This window comes from Dermacentor andersoni, chromosome 5, assembly GCF_023375885.2.
Source record: "Dermacentor andersoni chromosome 5, qqDerAnde1_hic_scaffold, whole genome shotgun sequence".
NCBI lineage: Eukaryota > Metazoa > Arthropoda > Arachnida > Ixodida > Ixodidae > Dermacentor > Dermacentor andersoni.
This window is the reverse complement of record NC_092818.1, coordinates 201,004,955-201,021,138: the sequence shown is the minus strand read 5'-3', so window position 1 is coordinate 201,021,138 and position 16,184 is coordinate 201,004,955. Positions and strand designations below refer to the sequence as shown.

General features: G+C 49.0%; 1 protein-coding gene across 1 annotated transcript in view; it reads left to right on the top strand.

The window, feature by feature from the left end:
• LOC126532261 (KAT8 regulatory NSL complex subunit 1-like) overlaps window positions 1–16,184 on the top strand; it is a 151,971-nt gene that overhangs the window by 111,254 nt on the left and 24,533 nt on the right. Inside the window, exon 3 of the mRNA XM_055071540.2 lies at window positions 12,358–12,445. Coding sequence (XP_054927515.2) covers window positions 12,358–12,445 — 88 coding nt within the window. The remainder of the gene's footprint in view (window positions 1–12,357; window positions 12,446–16,184) is intronic.

The window sequence follows — 16,184 nt, the reverse complement described above, 5'->3', positions numbered from 1 at the left end:
TGATGTACTTTCTCAAACAGTCATGTTAGACTGATATAAATACTGTAAATAAACCCATATTCCTCGTTCTCGATGAGAAGCAGTCCTTCCCTTCATCAACGTCCTCAGCGTGGATAAGTTGGACGTCGGCATGGGCCGGCTACCTTCTAATTCATGCCCGACTCCAATCTTGACAACGGATCACGAGCGATGGGATTGAGCCCCCAATCCTGACAGCGTACGCTACTGGCGCTGCAGCGTCCCCCCACTCCCCCTCGGCGCTGTGGTTGACTATTAAGGCTCTCTAATCATTTATTTCGAAAACAATGCGGCTAAGTCCGAAAGGCAGCTGTGTGTGGAAGATTCGCGCGACGCAACGACCTATTCGGCTGTGGCGCCGATTGATTCAAATAGTACGTTGGGCACGGCGGCTGCTTTCTTTTGCGAGACCGTGTGTACATTTACAGCAAGCATGACCTACTGGGTTGCAAGCTTCCACTTGTCGCGCAGTAACAATCGTCATCATTATTGCTTACGCGCATTTTTTTTATTATCCTTGTTGTCTTCATGAGGATAAAGTAGCCTGTGCAGCTTATAATTGCAATGAAATGCGCGAAATAACCTTGGCCCAAGGCAAACTTCGAAGACGTGCGTTTTTGCTCTCGTGGTATGGAGATTTATGAAAGCAGTGGCCGTAGTTTATAATGGCCCATTCTTGATTATTCTCGCCCTACGTCATTAGCTCGGACGTCGCTGCAACGAATAAGAACAGAAAGGGAAATGGAAAGATTACAAAACGAGGGCCCACTTCGCCCCCTGCAGCGGTTCAATTCCTCCGTATCAATCTGAGGAGTCGCAACTTCCACGTCTGCGCCGTCCAGGTTTGGCTGCGCTGAACTTGTTTGGGCGGTCGCTAGCTCTCTGGCTAGGTCTTTGGAGCACGTTTCGTGTTCAAAGATCTCAAAGCGCCCGCTTTAACGGCAACGGTGCCGCCATCTGATGGCTGGACCGCGAGGAGCCTGGCGCCGCCCGTTGAATGGCGGGGAGCAATAAATGGCGGGAGGAAAAGCGCGCGTGCTGAGCCATCGTCGGGTTCCGTTGGAGGTCATGAGAAAGCGGAGGCGGCCGAGAGCGACGCTGTTCCGCGGAGCGGACGGCACCCCCGTTACTTTCTTGCTCCTATCTCCCTCTCTAGTCTTTTCGCACTCTCCCGCCGTCTGCTCGGGCATGTGTGCGCATGCTGTGTTGTGGTGGGCATTTGGCGCAAAATTTTTTGTTTTCGCCACAGCGGGATAGCAAACGCTCCTGTGAGGCGCACATGTTCAGCGCGCCACGAGGACTCACCCAACCCCTCTCCGCACTCTTGCCCCAACCATTCCTATTGAGAAGATAAGGGCAGTCACAGGGGGTCCCGACCATTTTTTTTATGTTCATAAAAGATTTGTGACATAACGAGATCCTGACATACATCGCAACCGAGTTTATTTTTCAGCACACGCCTCTGTTCCAGCATGAAAAAGAAATCTTAACAGAGACGAGGTTTAAAATGCCGCCTACGCAATAGCACGGTGTTCCGACGTGGCGAAAGCGTTAAAACAGTTAATGCAATTTTCTATGCCTTCATACTTCGTATACCTGATTAACAGAGCTTTGTTTATCTGAAAGAAATCAAGTCAATGTTTTGTAAAGTGAATGACACCAGAAATGGCCAAACAAGCTTTTGTACAGAAGGCTGTAAAATAGGCAATACTTTAGCACGTTAATGTGTCTTATAATGGAGTTTCTCTCGGGATATTTATGTGCATGCATTGCTGCATGCCAAACGCGCAGCAAAGTGATAGTCGTTCTTATGTACCATTCTTTCTAATTATGGGAGCAAAGTTCAAGACATGGTGACACGTCAGAAGCTTGGGTGTCACGTGGAAATTAAGAAAAGACAATCATCTCTGATTCTGATCAAATTTCCCCCATATTATATCCTTTCATTGGTTATCTGTTAAATGCAAAAACATTTTGCATCATATTGTTCCTTGTTCAAAAGAAAGCAATGAACAGTTATGTGCAGGCTGCGATATTGGACACCCCATGCTGTCACTTTTATAGAATGTCGCGCCACGTAAGCATCAGGTTTTATGATGGCCTTTGTTTTTTTTTTATAGTAAGCAACCTGCAGCACTACAGGAGGAACACAGGTGCCCTTCTATTTTTAAAAAAATGCGAAGGCTAACTACCTCCATCACCATTGCTCAGTTTGTGACTTTCTCCTGCTGCACAAAATATTGCGACTTTAACTTCCTGCTGCAGTGACTGTATTGCAATGGGAACGGAAGCAAAACGCTCCAGTACTTAGATTTTAGATTTCGGTGCATGATGAAAGAGAGCAGGTGGTAAAAACTGACCCCGAGCTCTCCATGATGGCATTTGAGTGGGGTGCACGTAGCTGAGCCCAGCCAGAGTTCACGTATAGCAATTGTTCTGTGGTGCTACTGTGACTTGTTTATGCTTGCCTTTCTTTTAAGGCTTATGGCATATAGCTACATGTTTTGTGGATACATGCATGGTTGGGTTAAGTTTCAGTGCAGTAATAAGAGGGGCAGGGGAATCACAATCGTCTGCATGCACGTTATCAACTCATTGTCAAGTGTTTGACGAAAACTCAGCTGGAGAGGAAACGTGCTGGTGCAAAAAATGTACTCTCACCAAGGATAAAAGAAATAAACATAATAACATGAGGCTTCGGGCCCCATACAGGTCCGTTGATCACAATGGAGATGCAAGCATAGGCGCATGACTATGGGTGAGGTGGTGCAGCATGCAGGTGTATATCTTGGGAAGATTAACCCCCGTCCTGTTTGTCGTTCGTTCAGTTGATTGAATGTAATATGATTCTAAAAGCAAACGGGCAGATAAATGTTTCTCCGTTGCGATGATAGCTGCTGAGTCCCAGTCAATGCAGTGTCCGGTTAGTTTGTGATGTTCTGCCAAGGGGTTCGCCACTGTGTGGCTCTTGGCGACGTCATATTTGTGCTGCTAATTCAGCTAAGCCCCGCCGTGACACAGGGAAACAATATACTGTGGAAGAGAGTGAGGCCATTGCAAGGATATTCAAAGGCTATGGTGTTCAAATTGCCCACGTGCCTTCCCGAAAACTTGGCTAACAACTGGTTCTTGCAAGAGACCCTTTGTGGGCGGACTACCCGGGAGTAATCCACAAGATACCGTGCGAGGAGTGTGATGTGTTGTGCATCGGCGAACTCGGAAATTTTAAACAGCATTTGAAGCAACACAAAAAGGATGTCACAAAGGTCCACACAGCTGCAAACGCCTTGGCAGGACATCGCAAACTAACTAGACACTGCATTGACTGGGACTTGGTAGCAATCATCGCAACCAAGGAAGATTTACCTGCCAGTTTGCTTTTAGAATTGTACTACAATAGATCAATTCACCCAACAATAAACAGGATGGGTGGTAATCCTCCCGAGAGATACACCCGACGCATAAATAGCCAGGCACCCCTGCTTGCATCTCCATTGTGATCAAGAGACCTGTGTATGGGGCCCGAAACGTCATTATTATTGAATCTCTTTTATCGTTGGTGAGTACATTTTTTGCCTCAGTATGTTATCATCTTGCAACTCATGAGTTCATTCACGCAGTGAAGCACCAATGAAGCCATCTCCTTTCTGCGTTTTACCCATGAGGCCTATTAGCTGCGAGAAATTGGAGCAGTGCCTTTTCGTGACCGATGTCACGACCAGGACGCCGTTCACTTTGACCGACACGTCAAAGTGGTGGTTCTAGAAGGTGCTGCTCCAGCTTGTTCGCTTTGTGAATGCTAGGAGTACGTGCAAGTTTCCTGAACTATGTTTTGGCGGATTTCTACTGTCAAGCCTGAAGTGCAGTTTGAGTTTTCTCAAAGGCGTGCGACTCATGAAAATTTGAGGCTTAGATATGGAAGCTATGTAGAGTAAAGGGGCCTACTGCTCTTGCAATGCAGGTGTGTGCCCTGTATGTCGATAAATTTAGTTGAAAAATAATGTGTTAAAAATGTGTACAATGGGGCCACATTTCGCTTTGAAGATTCCTTGTATTACTTATAGCGTACACCGCATTTTACACAGAACAGCAACCTTGCATTTGGTGTGAACACTGTACATGCATGCATATAGAAGACGGATACTTCCTGCAAACTTCCTATTGAGCTTCTATTGGTCTGATATTTGTTCTAGTCAAATGTAGGCACTATAATAATATGCAAAAAGAAGAGCTAAGCATACCTTTTCTAATAATAACTTGTTACAGCAGTCACAATTGTCCGCAACAGCCACTTGCAAAAGCATTATTCAGGGCGTGTCGTATATAGTATATTGACACGTGTACTTATATTTATCGGGCGACCACGTTTCGCCGCCTAACAAATCTTATCGCACCGCGCGGGACGCGCTTGCATGTATCCGAGGTTTCTGGAAAGTTATCGATGCTTCTATCCGCAGTCTGTTGTCGCCGCACCTTGTGTTATCTGATTTATTCGCCTGACGCGAATGGTGTAGAACTTTGTGGAAGGCACGCGGGTCCCAACGATTAGTCTGGAACATTCGACGATTCTGTATAAAAGCCGACGCGCTTGACCCGCTGATCAGATTGTCGACGATCGCCGACCGTGTTCGCCGCTATCGTTGTGCTATAAGTGTAGCCTCTTTTGTGGGCACAGGTTCGCCCAATAAAAGTTAGTTTTGTGTTCCACAGTATTGCTACTGTGTTCTTTGACGTCACGACCACGTGACATCTGGTGGAGGTGCTTTTCGTCCATGTACCGGACGCCCCCGACAAGCCGTGATCCAAGCCCGGACCGCAAAGAGAGCACCAACGTAGTACTGGACCAGCGAGCAAGCCGTCGTCTACAACAGCTGCCCCCGGAGCACGGACTTCTACCTGAGAAGCCCAAGAAGATTGTGGCCAAGACAACCACGATGGCTGCCCCAGTGTCACCCATCGTAGTTCAACAACCCAGGGAGCCCCCTACCTTCCGTGGAGCTACGTCAGAGGATCCTGAAACCTGGCTCGAAACCTTCGAAAGGATCTCGACCTTCAATAACTGGACCTCTGAGGATAAGCTACGACACGTGTACTTCTCCTTGGAAGATGCCGCGAGGACTTGGTTCGAAAACCGGGAGTCCACCCTAGCAACATGGGACCTATTCCGCAGTAACTTCCTGAGGACGTTCACGAGCGTTGTCCGAAAAGAAAGGGCCGAAGTTCTACTGGAAACACGAGGCCAACTACCCAATGAGACCATCGCCATCTTCACAGAAGAGATGACCCGTCTTTTCCGGCACGCCGACCCGGAAATGTCCGAAGAGAAAAAAGTGCGTTTCTTGATGCGAGGCGTAAAGGAGGAACTTTTCGCCGGAATGGTAAGAAGCCCACCGAAGACCGTCGACGAGTTTCTTCGTGAGGCGACGAGCATCGAGAAGACACTGGAATTGCGGAACCGGCAATTCGACCGCCGCACCAAGCCAACAAGCTACGCCGGAATTCAATCACTGGCCACGGACGATCTGCGCGAGACCATCAGGGCCATTGTGCGCGAAGAACTGCGCAAGGTCTTGCCATCGTCACAGCCTCAAGCGACTACGATTGCCGACGCCGTGCGTGAGGAACTCCAACAACAACTTGGAGTAGCCCCTGAATCGCCGCAGCCTGAGCCGCAAGCGATGACCTACGCCGCCGTCGCACGCCGTCAAGGTCCCCCTCCGCGACCGCGCCAGGGCCCTGTCACGCCGCAATTCCGTCGTCCGCCGCCGCCGCCGCCAGCACGACCACCCGTCGCCCAGCGCACCTACGCGAGGAAGACGGACATTTGGCGCGCTCCTGACCACCGCCCGCTCTGCTACCACTGCGGCGAAGCCGGCCATGTTTACCGCCGATGCCCATACCGCGAGCTGGGATTGCGAGGCTTCGCCGTCAACGCACAGCGCCCGAGGGAAGGTGAACGCCCTCGTGACATCGCCGACTACCTCGCCGCTACTCAGTGGAGCCCTCGACGACCGTCCCGTTCGCCGTCACCAGGCCGCTACCTGTCGCCACAGCGCCGACCATACACTGGCCCAGCCCGGGGCCGGTCCGTCAGCCCATATCCGGAAAACTAAAAGCAGCAACCGATGGAGGTGCGGTTGCTGTTCGTCGAACTGACGAAGATCCTCCGCCGCCGACGAAGACGCCGAAAAGCCTATCTCGACGACATAACAACGACGACACACCGCCGTCCCGACGAAGTCTGGCAGGAAAGAACACGCTGACGAAAGACCACCTAACGACGCCACGTACCAACCACAGGTCAACGCGACGCAGCCGTGATCCGACGCCGAGGCGTAACTGCAACGCAAGACAAAGAACCACCGACCTCGACGTGCTTCTCGACGGCCACGCAGTCACCGCCTTAGTAGACACCGGAGCCGATTACTCTGTCATGAGTGGACCCATTGCAGCCCAATTGAAGAAAGTTAAGACTGCATGGGAAGGCCCGTTAATTCGGACCGCTGGAGGACACCTAATCACGCCGAGTGGTATCTGCACGGCAAGAATTACCATTCATGACCGGACTTACCCTGCCACCTTCGTTATCCTGCAACAGTGTTCACGAGACGTCATTCTCGGCATGGACTTCCTGAACCAACACGGCGCAATCATCGACCTGAAGTCGAAGTCAATAACGCTGTCGGAAGATCAAGCGATACCGCCGGAGAGCTGTCGTAGTCACCACGCCTTGAGTGTGCTTGAAGATCAAGTGAGCATCCCGCCTCGCTCCAGCATTTTTATTTTGGTCGGCACCCAAACACCCGCTGACGTAGATGGCGTCATCGAAGGCGACCAACGTTTACTGCTCGACCGTGAAATTTGCGTCGCAAGAGGGATCGCTCGACTGCACGGAGGAAACACGAAAGTGTTGCTGACAAACTTCAGCCAGGAGTTCAAGCACATCAACAAGGGCACGACGATCGCATACATCGAGGAAATTCAGGAAACCAGCGATGCCTTTGTCCTCTCGGATTCTGTTGCATCTACCCCGACGACCGTAGTTCCCGAGCCAGACTTCGACATAAATCCAAGTCTCCCCGTGATTAAGCAGCAACAGCTCAGAAGTCTGCTTCGAGGATACAAAGACTGCTTTTCGACGTCATCGAGGATTCGACAAACACCAGTCGCAAAGCATCGCATAATAACCGAAGAGTGCGCTCGACCACTACGCCAGAGCCCTTACCGAGTTTCGACGCGAGAACGCGAAGCTATAAGACAACAAGTCGACGAAATGCTGCGCGACGACATCATCCAGCCGTCGAAAAGCCCGTGGGCGTCTCCAGTTGTTTTAGTGAAGAAAAAGGACGGAACCCTACGTTTCTGCGTCGATTATCGTCGACTGAACAAAATCACGAAGAAAGACGTATACCCCCTCCCACGGATAGACGACGCATTGGATCGGCTCTGCAATGCTAAATACTTCTCATCGATGGACCTCAAGTCTGGCTACTGGCAAATAGAAGTCGACGAAAGGGATCGCGAAAAGACCGCCTTCATCACGCCAGACGGCCTCTATGAATTCAAGGTTATGCCATTTGGACTGTGCTCGGCGCCTGCAACGTTCCAGCGCGTGATGGACACGGTTTTAGCAGGATTGAAGTGGCAGACCTGTCTTGTTTACTTGGATGACGTCGTCGTCTTCGCCGGAAATTTCGACGATCACCTTAAGCGGCTTGCGACAGTATTAGAGGCCATCAAGTCATCAGGGCTCACTCTGAAGCCGGAAAAGTGTCGCTTCGCTTACGATGAGCTTCTATTCCTAGGCCACGTCATCAGCAAATCTGGAGTACGCCCCGACCCGCAGAAGACAGCTGCCATCGCAAAGTTCCCGCAGCCAATCGACAAGAAGGCAGTGCGCAGATTCCTTGGCATGTGTGCCTACTATAGGCGCTTTGTCAAGGCCTTTTCACGCATCGCGGAGCCGCTAACACATCTAACGAAATGTGATGTCGAGTTCAAGTGGGGAACGCCGCAGGCCGACGCATTTCAAGAACTCAAACGACGCATGCAGTCGCCGCCGGTACTTGCACACTTCGACGAGGACGCCGATACTGAAATCCACACTGACGCCAGTAGCCTAGGCCTTGGTGCCGTCCTAGTCCAGAGGAAAGACGGACTTGAACGGGTGATATCTTATGCTAGCCGGTCGCTGTCAAAAGCGGAAGGCAATTATTCTACGACTGAAAAGGAATGCCTCGCCATCATTTGGGCTACAGCAAAATTCCGCCCTTACCTCTATGGCAGGCCATTCAAAGTCGTCAGCGACCATCACGCGTTGTGTTGGCTAGCTAACTTAAAGGACCCTTCAGGACGGCTGGCGCGGTGGAGCCTCAGATTGCAAGAATATGACGTCACCGTAATATACAAGTCCGGAAGAAAACACTCTGACGCCGACTGCCTGTCACGCGCCCCCATCGATCCCCCGCCGCAAGACGACGAGGACGACGACGCCTTCCTTGGAATAATAAGCGCGGAAGACTTCGCCGAACAGCAACGAGCAGACCCGGAGCTAAAAGGCCTCGTCGAGTACTTGGAAGGGAACACCGACGTTGTCCCTAGGGCATTTAAGCGTGGGTTGTCTTCGTTCACGCTACAAAACAACCTGCTCGTGAAGAAGAACTTCTCACCAGTCCGCGCCAGCTACCTTCTTGTTGTACCGTCAGCGCTGCGTCCAGAAGTGCTGCACGCCCTACACGACGATCCAACCGCTGGGCACCTTGGATTCTCCCGGACGCTGTCGAGGATACAGGAAAGGTATTACTGGCCGCGTCTGACCGCCGAAGTCGCCCGTTACGTCAAGACATGCCGAGACTGTCAACGACGCAAGACACCACCGACAAGGCCAGCAGGATTATTACAGCCGATCGAACCTCCTCGCCGACCATTCCAGCAGATTGGGATGGATTTGTTGGGGCCGTTTCCGGTGTCAACATCCGGGAATAAGTGGATCGTCGTGGCGACGGACTACCTCACCCGCTTCGCTGAAACTAAAGCTCTACCAAAAGGCAGCGCAGCCGAAGTGGCGAAATTCTTTGTCGAAAACATTCTGCTGCGACATGGCGCCCCAGAAGTCCTCATCACCGACAGAGGAACGGCTTTTACAGCAGAGCTCACCCAAGCCATTCTGCAGTACAGCCAGACAAGCCACAGGAGGACAACTGCCTACCATCCGCAGACGAATGGTCTCACGGAGCGCCTGAACAAGACCCTCGCCGACATGCTAGCAATGTACGTCGACGTCGAACACAAGACGTGGGACGCGGTCCTGCCGTACGTAACCTTTGCGTACAACACGGCGGTGCAAGAAACAACGCAGATCACGCCGTTTAAGCTGGTTTACGGCAGGAACCCGACGACGACGCTTGACGCCATGCTGCCGCACGTAACTGACGAAGAGAATGTTGACGTCGCTAGCTACCTCCAGCGCGCCGAAGAAGCCCGACAGCTCGCCCGCCTGCGAATCAAGAACCAGCAGAGGACCGACAGCCGACACTACAACCTCCGACGACGCTTTGTCGAGTACCAGCCCGGTGACCGTGTTTGGGTTTGGACCCCTATACGCCGACGAGGACTGAGCGAGAAGCTCTTGCGTCGCTATTTCGGACCGTACAAGATCATCCGACGTATTGGCGCACTGGACTATGAGGTCGTGCCAGACGGCATTTCGCTGTCACAGCGGCGCCGCTCACGACCTGAAATTGTCCACGTTGTGCGACTCAAGCCGTATCACCAGCGTTGACGAACTTTGGGACTTCGCATAACTGACCTTTGGACTTGATTTCTTTTCGTTGTTTTGTTACTTATGTTTAATAAGTGTCCTTTTGTGTTTCGCTCTCTTATATTTGTAGCATCGGGACGATGCTATTTAAGAGGGGGGTATTGACACGTGTACTTATATTTATCGGGCGACCACGTTTCGCCGCCTAACAAATCTTATCGCACCGCGCGGGACGCGCTTGCATGTATCCGAGGTTTCTGGAAAGTTATCGATGCTTCTATCCGCAGTCTGTTGTCGCCGCACCTTGTGTTATCTGATTTATTCGCCTGACGCGAATGGTGTAGAACTTTGTGGAAGGCACGCGGGTCCCAACGATTAGTCTGGAACATTCGACGATTCTGTATAAAAGCCGACGCGCTTGACCCGCTGATCAGATTGTCGACGATCGCCGACCGTGTTCGCCGCTATCGTTGTGCTATAAGTGTAGCCTCTTTTGTGGGCACAGGTTCGCCCAATAAAAGTTAGTTTTGTGTTCCACAGTATTGCTACTGTGTTCTTTGACGTCACGACCACGTGACAATATGTTTCACGAGCAATAGGCACCAGCAGAATCTCGATTTGTGTTTGTTCAGTCCTCATGCTACTGCCAGAAGTTTCAGTCGACAAATGCAAAAATTAGGTGTTTTACCATGTACTCATGGTGGTGGCAAAGCAAGTTATAGCAGGCTAAAGTCAAGGTAAACATTGTGTAGTAAGAACATATTACACGCTTGTTGCACCGCAGAAAATATTTCTTTGGTCTCTTAGTCAGATGTTTGATCCTATCTTTAACATTTAGGTTTCGACTATCTACCTAAACTGCCACTCCAGAGTCTAAAGCTGTTCATAAAAAGTTTGAAACATGGTGGATGAAGCTCCTTCGGCCAGCACTGTAAGCGTTGCCTTTAAATGGCCCCTCACCAGGTCTGGCCATCTTAAGCTGACAAGCGTAGAGAATACATTGCGCGCCATCGAACGTGTCTGCAAAGGATTACATCGCTCTGTGCTGCAGAAATGTCTGAAATTTCAAACCGAACGCCGTTTTCCCTTCTCCTCGCGGGCCGGTGCCGCTGCGCTCCGAGCCGGACGGTGTCATACTCTCATCCCTGCGCCTACGTACTCGGGTCCGCAGTGTGACGTCGCTCATGGTGACACATGAATTCGAAAATTATTCAAGACAACATCTGTTATCTGTGCGATCTGTTGCTTGAATTGACGAATTAAGTTTAGAGAAACAATAAAACACACAAACGGAATGTCTGCATGTTTTTCTGTTTTACTTCACACTTCACAAGAGAGGTGTACTTCCGCTTCATCTGCTTGTTCGCACGGTTGCGCGGTCACGTGCGCAGGTACCAAAACTCTGCCATTTTCTACCGTGTTCGAGCGCGTGATCATGCTCTGCAATCCGCTTGTTCTGCCCCAGTATTCGTGTAGCACTGAATTATACCACTAGTCAGGTTTCCTTGTGCATAGCGCGCAAAATCGTGCCTGTGCAAACGAGACAACAGCTCACACGCGACGCAAGCGTAAATAACAGGAAGTGCGTAAATAAAAGGAAGGTGGGCCCTGTGACGTATGTGTTACGCGATCCTCAAGGTCCTGTATAGGAGAACGCAGGGAAGGAATTTCGCTTGCAGAAGCCAGGTGGGGCGAGTGGAGAGAGCGTCTTGCTTGGCAGTGGAGTCCGCCTGCTGAAAGCATGGGTTCGCGGCGCTGAAATATTTCTATCTCGGCTGTTAATGAGCCGATATGAAAAATGTTTGTGGCAGAACGCTCCCTAGAGGACACGTAACAACTTCCAGCGTATAGCCAAAATTTTTTATGGAGCCTGGTGAGGGGCCCTTTAAGAAACAGATTGTTGAGCCGTTTTTATAAATTTTAACACATTAAAGCAATCGAAAAAGTTATTTGAAAGTACCATCAGAAATGTACTAGCGTACAAAGCTAGAGTGAACAAATGGAAACACTGGACTCTAGCAGCACCTCGCAGACACAAGCTCTGACCGTGATGTCACGCAAATGGTGCGTGAAACGCCCCTATAGGCTGCGCTGGAGGCTAGTAGGCCATTCTAGCAATTTGCCACCTCAGTGCAGCCGCAATCGTTGTGCACAAACACCTCTCCAGAAGCATTAGCAAGGTGTTGTACGTGCAGCACACACGTGCACAAGGCACAAAAAATGATGCGCACACAGCACTCTGTGTTGTTCTTTCTTGTGCACTGTGTGTATAAGATCTTGCATCTGTTGTCTACCATACCTGCTTGTAAAGGCCTACAGTGCATGTGTTCAAGGCTCGGTGTACAAATTATACACTTTAGTGTCTCCAAGTAAAAAAACCGAGGAGGTACTGCTAACTGTCACTGTATTTTGTCCCTGTCTGCTTCTGTGAGCATCAGTGCTGGCAGTCTCGGGTTAGCTTACACTGCTTGTTTGATTTGCGGGCCACAGTGAGAACTGGAACCACTGAGTTCCACAGATTGGCATCATTTTGATGGAACTGATGAATGGCTTCTTTTACTTTCTGGCTCTGTTTACAGACATACCCCTGAAGCTGCACTTCGAAATGCTGCTACGGACTGGAGAGCTTCAAAAGCTTGCCCTGAAAGCATCTGCAACATTAAGGAAGTATGTGTGGATCTCTGAATAAAAAAAAATCTTTTAGGATGAACAGAAAGGATCTTGTTAGGAATCTAGTTTTGTGAAAGGGTCGCCGAACTGTACAGCTTGTCAGAAAATATCTACAGAGTTCACCTTCAAGGCAGTTTACTGTACATAGCTCCTGTTTCCTTGTAAATGTAACAAAACAACTTGATTAAACTACCAGACTTGCGAAGTTTAATATTTGCAAAACCACAGCTAAGATTAGGCAAAAATACTAAAAATTGTAAAAATACTAAAAATTGTTTTATTACTCAAGATGTCGAGTGTTCATAAAAAAATTCACTGTTCTCCAGACACAGGTAGAATGATGTGCACCACAGACAAACAGAAATATTAATTAAGATTATTCATAATATATATATTCAAGGAACGGTTTCCAAAGTTTTTCTGCCATTTATATAATTGTTCTATGGAGTGGGTATCAGTGCTGTGGGTGGGTTTTAAACGACTACAGAAAATTGGGCTCAGCAAATTTCATTGACTATTTTGATTTCATATTAAAATCAGTTTTTGCCCTAAACAGGGGGCACAATTTAAAAGTGAAAATTATTGGTGTCATTATAACAATCATAAACGAGGAAGCTCTAAAATTTCAACATTTCACAAGGTGACACGTCTGTACTTTATATCAATGTGTAATTTGACACATGGTAGACATATGGTATTATGACAATGGGTAAAAATCACTGTTTCCATGTCGTAAAACAATTCTTTGCTCAAAAGAATGAAGAGTTGCAGCTTTAATTTACAAAGCTTGATGCTTAAGATATGCAGTTGCATTCCTTTGATAACATGTCGCTTCACTGGCTTAAAGTTGGCCCTTGTACTTAGTTGTGGTTCTGAATGCATAGCTGTTCCAAATGTTCCATAAATATGGCCCATCTATTAATAAAATAAGCCTTTTGCACAGAGGTGGAAATTCATGGTGCATGTTTCAAGTATACTAGTCCAGTGCAGTACTTGCCAGTTCTGTCAAGGAGAAATTGGAAGTGCATTTCACCTTTGGAGATGCCAGTAAAAAATTGCAAGAACAAGGTAGTGGAAACATAGTGCACACAGTGTTTCACACCAACAGTGACACAATACAATGCCACTGTTCCATTGCGGCAAAATGGGCTCTTTTTCAATCTGACACACATTCTCCTAGATGATTTATTCTGAGAGAGACCACCAACTAATGCACCCAAGTGTGGGTATGTTAAGATGAATACATTGCAAAGTTTGCAAAGTTTGGTTTTAAGCAAGAGAGCAGCTTAGTCAGGGGAGTGATTTGCACCTCCTATGCTTGTTATGCATTTGTTATGTGAACTTTCTTGCCTCCACCCTTGGACTGTATTGTCTATATATTGCTGTTTTTCATACTTGTGTGTGTCCTTCACTTGCATCATTTCTTGAAAGTCTTGACAAACAAGTGTGCTGGGTTAACAGGCTTAACGGGTTGCTTTCTGGGAAGTATCCACAACACAGCCACATTTCTTCTACTTTATAAATTGCCTCTGTTCGAGAAATTAGTTTCTGTGATAGGCCTCTGTGGAGACTGGACATTGACATTGATGATGGTGTGACCATCTCTGCACTTGTCAACACCGGGGCTCATATTTCTGTTATGAGCTCTGGTCTTTGCCGTCGCCTAAGGAAGGTGGTCACATCTGTTCTATCCCACGCTGTAAGAGTGGCCGATGGAGATACTCCCGCCGTCCTTGGAATGTTTACTGCCCAGATCACCCAACTCATCGAACACCCAATGTCATCGTCGGTCACCCAACTTCTTTTTTATTTACCATTCCTGAGCAATGCCTTCATGATGTTATACTTGGTATGGACTTGTTTCTAACAACTTATTCTGCCCTAATTAACTGTAGACTGACCTCCTGCAGCTCGAATTACCTTGCCTAGCCAATGCTCCAACCACACCTTCATACCATCTCTGCTCTCTCGACTATGTGCGCATGCCCCCTCGTGCTGCCATGTATGTCTCCATGGACTCCAGCCCTCCTGTCGCTGATTGCAATTACATGCTCACCCCGGTAACAGACGTTCTGCTCGCCAAAAATGTTGCCGTGCCTAACACCCTTGTGACTGTACCTGGCAATCACAGTGCCATTCCCATCTTAACCTTTAGCGCTTCTCCTCAACTAATTCAGGCAGGCACGTCTCTTGCCACCATCACTGCTACCGAAGACTGAAATTTGTGCGTTGGATCTCACCAGTCCCTCCAGTTTATCCTTAATTTGCCCCATGACTGCGCAATGCCTTTGTTGGAATGATACCTGCTGACCTTTCTCCTGCTCACGCTACCAATCTTCGCCGCCTCCTGGAGTCACACCATGACATTTACGACTTCAGCGATCGTTGTCCGAGCCAAACGTGTTTCGAACAAGCCCTATCCACTGTCGTCCATATCGTGTCTTCCTTGCCTATCGTCATGTCATCACGAAAAGCTCACAAAAAGCTTCATCGAACCTTTTTCCAGTCTGTGGGCGTCCCCTGTGGTGCTAGTCAAAAAGAAAGAAGGCAGCTGGCACTTTTGTGTCGACTACCGGCACCTGAACAACATCACACGCAAGGACATATACCCACTGCCCTGAATAGACGACACCTTGAACTGTCTCAATGGAGCCGCATAATTTTCCTCCATTGACCTGCACTCGGGATACTGGCAGGCTATCGTTGTTGCCATGGGCTGTGAGAAGACTACATTTGTCGCACGAAATGGACCTAATCAGTTCAAGGTTGTGCCTTTTGGATTGTGTAATGCGCCCGCAACTTTTGAGCAGATGATGGATTCTCTCCTTAAAGGCTATAAGTGGTCTACTTGTCTTTGCGATCTAGATGATGTGATTGTCTTTTTGCCTACTTTTGAGAACCACCGGACCCTGCCTCTTGGCCTTTCTCGATGTGTTTCGCTGTGCTTGCCTGCAACTTAACTCCTCCAAGTGTTCTTTCGCTAGATGTCGCATCACTGTTGTCGTTTACCTCATTAGTGCTAGTAGTGTCCAACCTGACCCTGACAAGGTAGGTACATGGCGTCCAAGACCCTCGCTCAGTCAGAGATGTCAGTAGTTTTGTCGGCTTATGCTCTTCGCCGACATTGTCCGGCCACTTGCTGACCTGCTCAAGAAGGATGCCTCTTTTTCTTGGGGTCATGAGCAAGCTACCGCATTCACCAACCTGGTCAGTTTACTTACATCACCGCCCATTTTGGTGCATTTTGACCTGCCAGCCCCTACAGACGTTTTCGCCAACGCTTGTGGCTATGGCTCAGGTGCAGTCCTCACCTGACATCAGAATGACCAGGAGCGTGTCATTGCCTATGCCGGCCACCTTATCTCATCGTCAAGAGTGGAATTTTTTGATAACTGAGCACAACTGCCTCACTTTAGTTGGGGCTGTAGTAAAATTCCACCCGTACATACATGGCCGCATGTTTTCCGTCACCACGGACCACCACACCCTTTGCTGGCTGTCGTCACTGAAGGATCCTTCAGGAAGGCTTCGTCGCTGTGCATTATGGCTCTAGGAATGCACCTTTGGCGTTCTCTACAAGTCTGGCCAGATGCACCAAGATGCTGATTGTTCATCACGTTAGCCTGTCTACTCTCACGACATCGCCGAGCATGATACCGGTGACTTTGTTCGTCATGGCTATTCCAGATTTGTCCAACATCCGTGCTGAACTGAAAAGCGACGACATCTATGATCT